The sequence below is a fragment of the Peromyscus leucopus genome, chromosome 3 (genome assembly GCF_004664715.2).
Source record: "Peromyscus leucopus breed LL Stock chromosome 3, UCI_PerLeu_2.1, whole genome shotgun sequence".
Classification (NCBI taxonomy): domain Eukaryota; kingdom Metazoa; phylum Chordata; class Mammalia; order Rodentia; family Cricetidae; genus Peromyscus; species Peromyscus leucopus.
In genome coordinates, this window is record NC_051065.1 from 133,860,811 (window position 1) to 133,874,127 (window position 13,317).

Consider the following 13,317-nt stretch of genomic DNA (forward strand, 5'->3'; position numbering starts at 1 on the left):
TCCAGAGGATCTGGGTTCAATTCCAGCATCCTTATTTCAGCTCACACTGTCTGTATCTCCAATTCCAGGGGATCTGATGCTCCCTTCTGGCCTCCACAGGCACCTACACACACATGGTGCACAGACAGGTATACATGCAGGCTAAACACCCATACACATAAAATAATAATACATAAATCTATGTATTATTATTATGTAATAAAATAATACTAAAATGAAGAGTACCAATATGATTCACAAAATTTCCAAATATCCGCAAAGAGGGTAAAATTTATTTGTAAGTTATAACTTAATGTCATGGGGCTGATAGTGTCAGTAATTGAGAGTTTCCCTGTAAGTGTGAGGCTCTGAGTTCTTTTCCCAGCATGGTTCCTATATTAGGTTTTTTTTTTTTTTTTTTTCCATGACTTTGATCCAATGCAATAGCTGACCAAAATGGCTTAAGGGGGAAGGGTTTATTTTAGCTGAGCATTTTAGAGGGTGCCATTCATCAAGTTTGGGATGCTAACATGGGAAGGGTGCTCCATTTGTTTAGATGGGCCCTTGTGGCTGTGGATCTCATGTCCTGGTGGACCAGGGAGCAGAGGTAGATGGGAACTAGAAGAGGGTGTAACCTTCAAACACCAACCCCCTGGTGACTGATACCCTTCAACTGGACACTGCATCCTGAAGGTTTCAAAAATGTCACAAAACAGCACCATCAGTTGGAGATGAAGCATTCAAATATCCAAGCCCATGGGGAGCATCTCACATGAAATCCATTAGCACATCCTCAACAGAACATAGTGTTTGTAAGATGTCTTTTTAAAACGCAGCAAAACAAAACCTTGCTGCTTAAAACTGACAAATTATAGCAACCAAAATTGACTTTAATAAGGTACTTACATCTGTAAAAATTCTTCAGAACCACATATACTTAGAAGATACTCTTTGGGGAAAAGCTGCTCATTTGCACATAAAAGCAGAATCTCAGCAATTAGGTCTTTGACAAGATAATTAGCTGAAAACAAAAGTGAATAATAAAATTGAGTAAGAGCTTATGAAACATTGACTGTGAAGCTTTTGAGCACAAAACCTGGTAATCACATTATGAAGTATTGGAGCTAGCTAGCTCCACCAAGGGGAATTAAAGTACAACACATTTATTTGTCTATTTAGTAGTTATTTTAGATAAAGGGTGCTTGCAATCATTTTCAGTTCAGTTCAGTTCAATTCTGTCTGAATGAAAAATGTCAAAGCTAGGTATTGTGTTTCTCACATTAAAACCATTTGATCTGTTATGTCTCTGCACAAAAGATATGCTTTGGAGGCTGGAGAGATGGCTCTGCAGTTAAGAGTAATGGCTGTTTTTCCAGAGGACATGAGTTCAATTCTCAGCATCCACATAGAAGTTCACAACTATCTCTAACTCCAGTTCTAGGAAATTCAAGGTTGTGTTTTCTCTTCCAAGGAACCAGGTACATGCACAGTGCATGCACATGCATGCAGGAAAAACTTCCATACACATAATAAAAAATAAAATAAAATAAACTTTTAAAAGAAAAAGAAAGATATGTTTGGGACTGGAGAGGTAGCTTAGTGGGAAAGAACACTTTCTGCTCTAGCAGAAAACTCAAATTTGGTTCTCATCACCCACATCCGGAGCATCATAGACACATGTAACCTCAGTTCCAGGGGACATGGTAACCCCTTCTTCTTCTGGCCTCAGCAGGCACTGCACATACATGTGGGAGGTATATACAATTGGGCCCACACATACAAACATAAAAAATAAAAACATTTTTAAAAAGATATGCTATTGACTTTATATTAAGATAATTTTACTACCATCAAAATGTGGTTCTCTGTTTCATGCTAAATCCTGGATATAATACAGACTTCATTATTTTTCGTAGATTTATATAAACATGTTCTTCCACCTCTGGGGCTCAGTTTTCTTATTAATGAGTTTGTAATGGCATAGTCTCTGCCCTTTGGGAATCTGACATGTGATTAATATAAACAAAATAGGTCAATGTTGCCTTGGAATAATCCTCTTGTACACTGTAAAGATTTGTCACTTGAATTGGTTTAATTAAATGTTGATTGGCCAGTAGTCAGGCCCGAAGTATAGGCCGGGTGACCAAACTAAGAATGCTGGGAAGAGGAAGAGCAGAGTCAGCAGATGCTAGCCAGCCACCAAGCAAGCATGACACATAGAAAATGAGGTAACATGCCATGAGCCACCTGGCTAAATATAGATAACAATTATGGGTTAATTTAAGTGTAAGAATTAGTTAGTAACAAGCCTAAGCTAATGGCTAATTCTCTGTGTGTTAATCTGGGAAGTGACTCCCAGGTATAATCAGGTGTACAGGATAGAAAGTTCCATCTCCATTTACACAATGTGGATAAATGTTTCATGCCCACATTTTCAGTGTGAGCTGATGAACTTTTAGTGTGAACCAATCACTGAAAGCACGCAGTGTTGACTCTTGAAGATATTCAGACAGTAAGAATTTTTAGTAGACAACTTCAAATGTCCAGCTGCATTGTCCAGTGGAGTTTTGTCTGCAATTCTGTTTACTTTGGTTTATTTTACACCTTTCTTCTTCTTCTTCTTCTTCTTCTTCTTCTTCTTCTTCTTCTTCTTCTTCTTCTTCTTCTTCTTCTTCTTCTTCCTCTCCTCCTCCTCCTCCTCCTCCTTTTTTTTTCTTCTTGAAAAAAATGACTTTGAATGAAACTAGGCAACAGAGTGTTGTAAATGGCATTGCTGCCACAAAAAGGAGATATGCTACATTTAAAATTTAGATTTTTTATGGTAGATCAAGATGTCATTTAAAAAGGATTTAGAAAAACAAATAGTAGAAGTTGTGTGGGAATGGCGAATGGCCATGCATTGCCCTGGCCTAGAGTACTTAACCATATTATAACTTGGGAATATTGAAAGGTTGGTATGGATTAAAGTTAGCTCAAAATGAAACCACTGGAAAAATCCTTAGCAAGGGGCTCTGGTAAACATCAGAGAAAGCTGCTGGTTGATCTTGGCCAGAAAGTATCTTCAGGGGCACCTGGATTTGACCTTTCCTGGTGCCAGGGCTGCAGGTGCTGTGCTACATAGAACATACATAGATTGTTACTTAGTTATGAATATCCTCTTAACGTTCATGCAAGACTCCACAGCCCACTATCTAAGTTCTTTCTCTTCTGCTTTAGTTTTGTTGGAGCAGAAGAGTCTGAGATTTACTCTCAGACAAGGTGGGCCTTAAAGTGTCATGATGGGGAGCTTACACAGGGAGAGATAAAGGACAGTTAGTGCAATATTTGTGTTATTCCTAGCTGTGGGATGAGGAAATCTAGTTTCTGTTGTCAGGTCTGCGGGGAAGAATACAGAAGAGGAAGTCACAAAGAAGATTGGTTCTGAAGATCTTCTGGATTCCTTCAGTTCCAAGCAACCAATTGCACCAGAGTGTGGAGCTTTGGAGAACTGTCTACTGAGCTCCTGTGAAACAGTATCTTCTGTCATCCATTTCTTGTTGCCTTTTGGATGTCTCATATTTAGTATGCCTGAACCTGAAGCCACTATCTTTATCCTTGAGTCTTTGAATCATCAAGTGAAACTCCTCATTCACATATTGTCAACACACATGCATATCAGGGCTTCCTTTAAGTAGATTTTATACCTGTATTTTTATTTTAGCCCATGATAGAATCATTCTGTCGATTTCATATCATCTCTCACTTCATGTAGCTCTTCTCATTCTTTAACCCTCAATTCTCCAGCAACTTAAGCAACTGGACTCAGAATCTCTGCTGATTAGTTCAAAATGAAGCACCATTGGCTAGAGAGTCACAATCCAGCTTTTAAATATTGAGCGATGGATCTAATAGAGAGATGGACTGACTATAGGTTGTTAGACAAACAGTATGTGTGCTTGAGAGCTTAATTATTTTTCTTGTTTTGGAGAAATGAGACAGTGAATGAATCATCAGAGGACAAGGTGTGGGAAACAGGGACACAGGGAGAGCATCTTGGGGCTAGAAGGGAATTGTGAGCTTCAGCATTGGCGTTTTAAATTCACTACTAAGTGTTTGATGCATTCCTACTTTTAAGCTCTAGAAAGAAAGAAGAAGGTATAATGACGAATATGAAACAGTGAAAACATTTCCTAGTCCATTGTGCATTTGAAAATTGTCTGTTGTTAAGTAATAATCCATGTAGTCACACCTGGATGTTTAATAAACAAACATTGCTCTTCAAAATAGAAAGCCATAGAACAAAAGAACAGGACACTATATAACTTTAAAGAAATCTTCAAGTGATAGGGAAGAAAATGTCTAGTAAATATAATATAACATAAATTTCTAGGAACCATATTCAGAGACTCATTCTTAGTCAACAGTTCTGATAATTAAGCTAGCATGAGCTGCACAGAGCTTGTAAATTTCTTACTGTGGGCGCAGATGCCATCTTTCTTTTTCACAGTTTATTCATACACCTGAACAAAGCAGTTGTTCCTGCTGGGTAGGAAATGACATTTTCACATATACATCATTTTTATCTGGAAAACTTTAGAAATTCCATTTATTTTAATTGTGCCAAAATCTTGCTCCACCTGCTATTATTAATAGCAAGGAAACAAAGACTTCTGGAGAGCACTATGTAAAGAGTCCCTGTTCGCAACTCAGATGTCTATAATAACTAGCTCATGGTTGATTTCCTTTATTTCCCTTCAGGGCAGAATAGTACCAAATGGTGATTCTTTTAATGATTTCAAGCCTATCTATTGTTACTGAGATTGTGTGTCTGCTTGCAAGTTTTCTTACCTTGTGGCAGAAGATGAAGGGTCTGTGCTGCATTATTAGTGAAAATATTTACTCTGAACTTGCTGTCAGAGAAGAGCTGGGATGGATAAGCTGTAGTGATGGCCCAAATCTTTCCAGAATTGGAATTAATGTCATTTGCATGATACGTTTCTCTTATTCTGAAAAGTGTATGCAAAAAAAGGCTTAGGATATGATATGAAATTAAAAAACAAAACAAAACAAAACAAAACATCACTCAATCATAAGGAACTCCAGCAAGATTAGAACAACCCTGAAAATCAGGAAGCAGCCACCTTCCCTCTGTGGCATGGTTTAGTAGAAATTATAATCACACCAAGAACAAGGCAGTTCTAGGCTTCTGGGGGATGCTCCAGCTGAAATTATAAAGAATATGCTTTCCTGTCAGATAGGAAGATCTACCCGGTGCAGCATCACTTGCTTCTGACTTTGGTCCTGATGTCATGGCTCCTCCTCTCAGATCCCTTGAATGCCTAGTTCCCTAAAGCTGTAAGTATGCTTTGGATCAGAGATGCGAGTAAATAAATTGATTCTTTTGTTGGTGCCTAATTCACAAACAATGTCACTATTTCTCCACAATCTTAAAGTTGTGATTTTATAATTGTTTTACAAAAACTATTGACTTATGAGTGCATGCTGAAAAAATAGCACACACTGGAGTCAAAGAATTGCTAAGATGTTAATCCATGAAGCAGACACTTTATGTTTGAATCTTCATGCTTCTGCTTTGGAATATTAGAGCCAGAGGCATGCTATTGGACTTGCCTCTTTGTGCACACAAAAGGGGCCGTTACCACCTGCTTCAGTGGTTTTATGTGAGGGTTAAAACAGAAAAGGCATAAAAGATTTAGAGACTTGGAAGCCATGTGAAGCATCACAATCATCACTCTGTATTGCCATGACTGGTCCGTGTAGGCCCATGTTTAATATGTAGAATATAAAGAAGCTAACAAATATAAAAATGCTTCTCATGGTGAAGTGAAATCTTGTTGGTATTTATTTGTGTTATTTTTATTGTCATCCAAACTCTTCTTAAATCGAAAATTATGGTTCTATATTAATCTTTGGATCCTTCCTGTTGTGGTTTATGTAAACTGTTGTCTAGGGTCTCACACATCCATGTGTTTGAACACTTGGTCCTCAGATTATATAACACTTTATGGAGGTGGGAGACCTTTCAGGATGTGGAGCTCAGTTGGAGAAAGTATGTCAGTGTGGGGTGGGCCTTGAGGTGTATAGCCCAGGGATGCTTCCTGTCTCCTCTCTGCTTCAAATATTGGTACATATATACCAAGATACTGTTCAGTGCATGAATAATTTCAGCTTCTACCATTTGGGGCAATTAAATTTAAAGTACAAACTTGCTTTGGAATATCTTTCTGTACACGGTGAATATGTTTTGCTTTCATTTGTTGATAAATAAAGCTGTTTGGCCAATGATGAGGCAGATTAAGGTTAAGCGGCACATTCAAAATGAAGAGGGAGATAAAGAAGGGTGGAGTCCTGGCTCACTTTGAGCCACTGCCAGGAGAAGCAAGATGTGAGAGAACAGGTAATACCACAAAGCCATGTGGCAAAACATTGATTAATAGAAATGGGTTGAGTTAAGTTGTAAGAGCTAGCTAGCAAGAAGCCTGAGCCATAGGTCATACAGTTTGTAATTAATATAAGCCTCGGTGTGTTTACTTGGGACCAAGTAGCCTCAGGACCAGATGGGACACAGGAAAACTTCCAGCTACACAAACTCATGATTGATTCTTCCCTAACCCTTGCGGGGCATCCAGTATGAACTGGGACTTCTTTTGTGTATGATGGAATTTTACTATGTTTTATAATCATGTGGTGTTTCTTTAAAAAATAAGATTTAAAAAATTAGGTCAAAACAATCAAATCAAGCAATTATTAATATCTTTAATAGGAACATAAATGAATCCTAATAACATACTTAACTAAACTTTTTAAATTTTAGAAAAATAAATGTAATGAGATATTTAGATCTAGTTTATTATGGATTGGGAGACTGTCTTGTGAAATTTGGTCTTCATATTTCAGTTGATTTCCTTATTTACTTTTATAGTTTGGCACTGAGAATTCCAAGAACTGAGTGAATCCTAACAGATTTTATTAAGGGAACAGTGTGTTTAGAGAGGAAATCATTGTGCATACAGACACTTAAGCTACAAGTACAATCTCTTATTTCTCTTTACTACACCAACCTTACATTTGGTTGGTTGCTTTAGTTCTCATGATTATTTAAAAAGAAATCATTGGGAAAAGTGCTTTTAAGAGTTTGGAACACACAGCACAAGTCACTGACAAAATCATTTAGTATGATTTCCTGTCACAGTTGCACCTACATTTTATCATCTAAGAATATAAAACTACATGTTAGAAAACAGAAGAATTGCTGGAGTTTACAAACATCCCCTTCAGTGGTATATTAAGGTAGGTATTCTTCACATATGCAGGCAGGAATTATCAAATTATAGCTTTGAAGATTTATTTTTATTATTAATTTTAAATTACATGTATATGCACATCTCTCTATGTGTGTATGTGCATGTGGGTGAAGGTGCAAATAGGTGCAGAAGAGATCATCAGATACCCTGGTGCAGGAAGGACAGGTGGCTGTGAAACACCAGATGTGGGTGCTGGAAACCATGCATGGGTCCTGTGCAAGAGCAGCAAGTGCTCTTCACTGTTGGACCACTTCTTAGTAATGAAGGCATCATCAATATTGTTGTCTTCGATGATTCTAATCTAAGAATATAAAGGATCCTTTAGATTTTTGCTGTATGAATTTGCGAGAAATTAATGAAAATTGAACATTTGTACTGTCTTGAGATGATTTGCTTTGTTTTTCTGTATGTAAATGTGTTTTATATATATAATTTTTCCAATGTAGTTGTCAGAGATATTTGTTTGTTTTGTTTTTATTTTAGCTCTCTCCAAGTCATTTTATTTTATTATTATATTATAAAAAGCCTATATTATAAATGAATGAAGAAGTTTTAGGAACAGAAACATCCTTTAAATTAATTAGCGACTCAAATCTTTCATCTACTTTCATCATTTAAACCTTTAAATATACATTTCTTATATTTAAGACAAAATATTCAAGAGAATAAAATCAAGAGGACTAAAGAAAATACATTGAATTTTCAAAGTAACAGAAAAAATTTCCACTAGATATATGATAACAACATGAGAAAAGCAAACACCTTTATATCATAATGTTAATGTTTAGATTAGCAAGGAGACTAATGGCATTGCTGGAAGGTTCTCTAGAAATCAATGACGTTCTCAATGGAGAAACAAATATGTACTTGTTCAATGTGGTGGCGACTTCCTTGAGAGAGGACTCAGCTGATAGGAAGGGACTCACATGACCGAAATGTTCTTGGTAGGAGGGTGAACCTGTAGCAATTTAGGCCTGAGTCACAAGGCCCAAATGCCCCAAATATTTATGTAATGAAATCAGCTATGAATACACTACAAGTCAAACTACCAATGAACAAGGGCAGTTCTGACAGAGAAAGTATCTTTTAATCAACATTTCAATGGAAAAATAACTTGTTTGAGTGTAGAAAAGAAAAGCCAGTCATCAAGGTGATTAATGACAGTTGGTCAAAAATTGTTTTTCTTGTATTAGCAAGCTACAGGGATTTGGCATTTTGCATGCAGAACTAGATACTGAGTGGATTTAAAAATAGAGACATTTATTCAGACACAGAAACTTCAATATTTATGAAAGAGTGATACTCACTTTCTTACTTTGTTACAAAAGGAGGCCAGGCTCCTGTTACTCCCTTGTGGTACTTCAACTATTTGAATGGGACCACCAACTGGCTGGAAGAAAAAATTGCTAATTTAATACAGCTCAATACAGAAAAAACACCAACTTGTTTGTGTAATTTTATTTTCTTCTAAGGATAAGTTTGGACTTAATTTTACCTTTTTGAATTCTGTTGAAGAAATATTTACATATAGAAACATGTATAAAACTTAGATATATGATTTTAGTTTTCAGAATGCATACATCTGTGCTATCAATAACTAGAAAATATTGAACAATGCTGTCCCTTTAAAACTTTCCCCAAATCTCTGCTAGATTATCCCACCGACCTATTTATACTTAGCAGTGTTTAGATTTCTATCATCATATATTACTTACATATTCTCTTTTATCTTTGCCTTCTGTTACTAAGTGATGTATCTTTTTAAGTGTCTTCCCATTGTCACCTATCAGCAGTCCAGTGTTGAAATCACCGAGCATTGACATTCTATTGTGCAACTATCCCATGACTCCTTTGGTCCTCTTCCTCCTAATGGACATTTGAATTGTTGATAGCTTTTGGCAACTATCAAGAAATCACCCTTTCATGTCTTAGTGCCTTTGTGGCCATATGTTTAATATGTTCATAATATATGAATTAAGCTTTCTGTTAGAGGATACATATGTGACTGCTTTTAAATCACTTTGCCTCATGTATTTTGAAGCTCTATTGTCAACTGTGTACACATTAAACTTATTGTCTCTTCCAGACTGACTCTTTCACCACTATAACATGACTTCTTTTATCTCTAGCAACACTGTCTTAAATCATGCTTTGTTGATGTTAGAACCATAGCAAACTTCCTTTTCAGGCTGAGAGTTAAATTCTTGGTTATTTTCAGTCTATCTGTCAGGTTAATTCTTTTCTGGCAGTAACTGTGCCTTTATGTTCTTTAAATCTAATGTGTTATTATTGTTCAGTCTTCTTAATATATTTATATTTAATATATTTATGGAAATGGTTTGATTTCAGGTCATTATGTTTACTTGTTTTTATGTGTGTTTTTAATTTTACTTTTTCTCTTTCTCTCATTCATTTTTATTTAATTTTCTATTTATCTCTTGGTTCAATATAATTCCATTAGTAAAGTATTATTTCACTGTCTTGGCTCCCAATATCTCTGACTCCCCCATCTCTAGTTCCCACTGTCTCTGGATCACATTGCCACAGGCTCACACTGCCTCTGTCTACTGACTCTGGCTAATACTACCTCTGGCTTCCACTGCCTCTGGCTCCCACTGCTTATGAATCCCACTGCCTCTGGTGCCAACTTCCTTTGGTTCTAATCTCTAGCTCTCACTGTCTCTAGGTCCCTTTTCAATGGCTCCCACTGCCTCTGGTTCTATTCTCTGGTTAACTACTGTCTCTAGTTCCGTTGTCTCCGAGTCCTACCTCTCTGATGAGAAGTTTCACTCCTTCAGATGGCTGCCACACTCCCTGAAACCTCTTTCCAACTCATTGTAAAACTTTTTTTTTGTCATTTTGACTTTAAATATTTGAATGCCATTTGCCTGTATTTGGATGACTTTGCATTTATTTGCAATTTGTTACCTTTTTGACTCTATAATTAGTTATTCTCAACTAAATTTGAGAAATTTTTCTCAACAATATTCCTTGAGCCTTCCAAATTTTGGCCAAGATGTAGTAAATCCCCAGACACTTCTGAACCTACCCACTGCATAGCTTCCTTCTTGACAGCACAACGCCCAGCAAATCCAAGCTGCTTCTGCCCTGCAGCTAACTGCCCAGCTTTGCTCTCCAACTCGGAGTGGTGCTGTCATCCAAGCTCCACCAGACTGCACAGCTGCAGGGAGCTGCCCTGTAGGCACAGACCCGGCTCCTGGCAGCTCGTAGGGAATCTGTGTACTGTGCTACCTGTTGTCTAAAGCCTGAATTCAGCAGCTTTTAGTATTTTGTCTAATTTTGACAACATTTGTGACAGTAGGGAAATTTACTGATTATTGTGCTGTCATGATATAAATTAGATATCCTTAAGGTATATTCAATTTTCATTCAGATAATGTGAGGTAGCATTCCTTAGGCAAGGATCTTCTTGCAGAGTTAGGTATTCTATTATTCCTATCTGTAGTTTTTACTAGGCTGCCATTTATTTGTCCTCAGGTCAGTTTGAGTCACAATCCTGAATTCAGGAAATCTGTCTTTACTGCCCCAGATTCTTTCTGTCCAGCAGAGCAAAGTATTCAATGGAATTTTCGGTTCCTCCTGTATATTATGATTGCTATTCTCTCTCTCTCTCTCTCTCTCTCTCTCTCTCTCTCTCTCTCTCTCTCTCTCTCTCTCTCTCTCTCCCTCTCCCTCTCCCTCTCCGTCTCCCTCTCCTTCTCCCTCTCTCTACTCTCGCTCCCTCCCTCCAGTAACTGTGGTTATTGCAGTGAACATAAAGTAATCAAAGAAAGTATTAGAATCAATGGAACAGTAATTACTTAATTTCCTCCCTCCTTCCCTCTTTCTTTTCTTTCTCGTGTGTGTGCATGTGTGTGTGTGTGCATGTGTGTGTGTGTGTGTGTGCATGTGTGTGTGTGTGTGTGTGTGTGTGTGTGTGTGTGTGTGTGTAGACTCTGTCAGGTGTTTTCCTCCGTCGGTACTTCACCTCCTTTATCGATGCTCACTCACAGACCCTGTAACTCATGTATTTGTCTAGACTGGATGGTGACTGGAAATCTAGAGATCTACTGTTTCTGCCTCCCCAGCACTGGGATTGTGGACTCACACCACCACACCTAGCTTTTTTATGTTGTTGCTGGGGATCTCAAGTCCTCATGTGTATTCGTCATCTTTCTGTCCCCCTCTATGGTGATACTTTATTTCTGCTGAAATATGATTTTATTTGTATGTTAATAAATAAAGTTGCCTGGGGGGTCAGAGCTAATAGCAAGCCATAGCAGAAGCCAGGTGGTGGTGGTACACACCCTTAATCCAATCACATGGCAGGCAGAGTCTGTGTGTTCAAGGATACAGCCAGCTTGGAGACACACGCCTTTAATCTCAATACCAGCCATAGAGACCTGGAGGTCTGTATAGACAGGCAGTGACGAGGAGGTCATGTGTTTGGGTTTACAACCAATGAGAAGGCAGAACAGAAAGTCAATAAAAAGATAGACACACAGGAAGTAGGTCTCTTTCTGAGGGGAAGGACGGCAGCAGCAGTGAGGGGTAAGAAGGCGGTCTTGGTCTCAACTCTTAGCTACTGCTCTGACCTCTTGGGCTTTTAACTCTGCATTTGGCTCTGTGTTTCTTATTTAATAAAAGTATTCAGAATCACATCTACACCCCTCTTTCTTCTTTATTGTGATCTACTTCTGACCTTATTCGTGTCTTGACACTATCAGCAGAATAATCTTTAAACATGATGCAGGAAACCATGGTTATTGCAGTGAACATAAAGTAATCAAAGAAAGTATTAGAATCAATGGAACAGTAATTACTTAATTTCCTACTTTTGTAAGGCTCCCAAGCAACTGATTGCCTGCCAATCAAGTAATTTAGGAGCGTCTGTGTACAAGGATATTTTCCCCTGCTGATAAAAAGATTTTAAATTGTCATAGTGTGACTCAAATTATAAGCATAACAAAATGTTTGTGTACTTTTATAACATAGCAAAAATAAGTAAACTCCACCAGCTAAACTTCTAGTTTTTTTTAATTCATTAAAATGCATTATTTAAAGATTATTTAATGTACATAAGTGCTCTGTCTGCATACACAACTGCATGCCTGAAAAGGGCATCAGATCTTATTACAGATGGTTAGGACCCCTGGAAAAGCAGCCAGTGTTCTTAACCACTGAGCTCTCTCTCCACCCCCTTCATTAAAATGTACCAGTCTACTCTAATATAATATACTATCATAGATTATACTAATAAAACATACTAGTAGGTTTGTGCTGTAGGCCACAAAAAATATATGAAGTAGGAATTCAGCTGATAATAACAAAGCTATACCTGGAGGAAAAAACTCCTCCTGTATATTATGATTGCTCTTCTCTCTCTTGGTGATATTGGTTTTTGATTATTAGCTGTTTCCTGTTGTGAATTTCTCGTGTGCTATTGTAGCTTTTCCATCATTCATTGGGCACAATTTCCCCTATACAATTAAAGTATTTGTATAACTTCCTCCAACTGTGCTAAAACAGATGCAGTCAAAATCCCTAATTTCAGGCCTTTCTGTAATTATCATCATTAACAGCATCCAGCCAGGATCATCACTGGATGGACAAAAGTCTTATCTGAGATACCTCACAGATTCTCTAAGAACAGACTTAAGCATCCAGACTATCTGCTTGAGAAAGCTTGGAAGATATGCTAATTAAGCTTAACTTTCTCCTTTCCAAAGTCTTATCTCTAGTTTTAGATCCACCCTTAACAATTAACTCAGAACTAAAGGGTTCATACTTACAGGTACATGTTGCTGTGATAGAAATTGCCTAGTCAAGTTGCCTAGTGACCGAGCATACTTTCCCTGCCCTGCCAGAAAACTGTGGGAGCAGAAAAAACTTTGGAGAGATAAGGGCCAAAGGGATAAAAAGTCGTTTTATTTTCAGAGATGGGATGGAAAAGAAAAAAGAAAATGGAAGAACTAGATGGATAAGAACTGGAGAGGAATGAACTGAGATGGGAAGAATGAGATGGGAGGAGAAC

At 37.5% G+C, this 13,317-nt stretch overlaps 1 protein-coding gene across 3 annotated transcripts in view; it reads right to left on the minus strand.

Moving 5' to 3' along the window:
- Pik3c2g (phosphatidylinositol-4-phosphate 3-kinase catalytic subunit type 2 gamma) overlaps nt 1-13,317 on the minus strand; it is a 347,375-nt gene that overhangs the window by 302,842 nt on the left and 31,216 nt on the right. For all 3 annotated transcript variants that reach the window (XM_037204039.1, XM_037204040.1, XM_028872205.2), the window contains exons 3-5: nt 8,591-8,673; nt 4,807-4,964; nt 886-1,000 (exon numbers count right to left, since the gene is read on the minus strand). In XM_037204039.1, the coding sequence (XP_037059934.1) occupies nt 886-1,000; nt 4,807-4,964; nt 8,591-8,673 (356 nt within the window). The remainder of the gene's footprint in view (nt 1-885; nt 1,001-4,806; nt 4,965-8,590; nt 8,674-13,317) is intronic.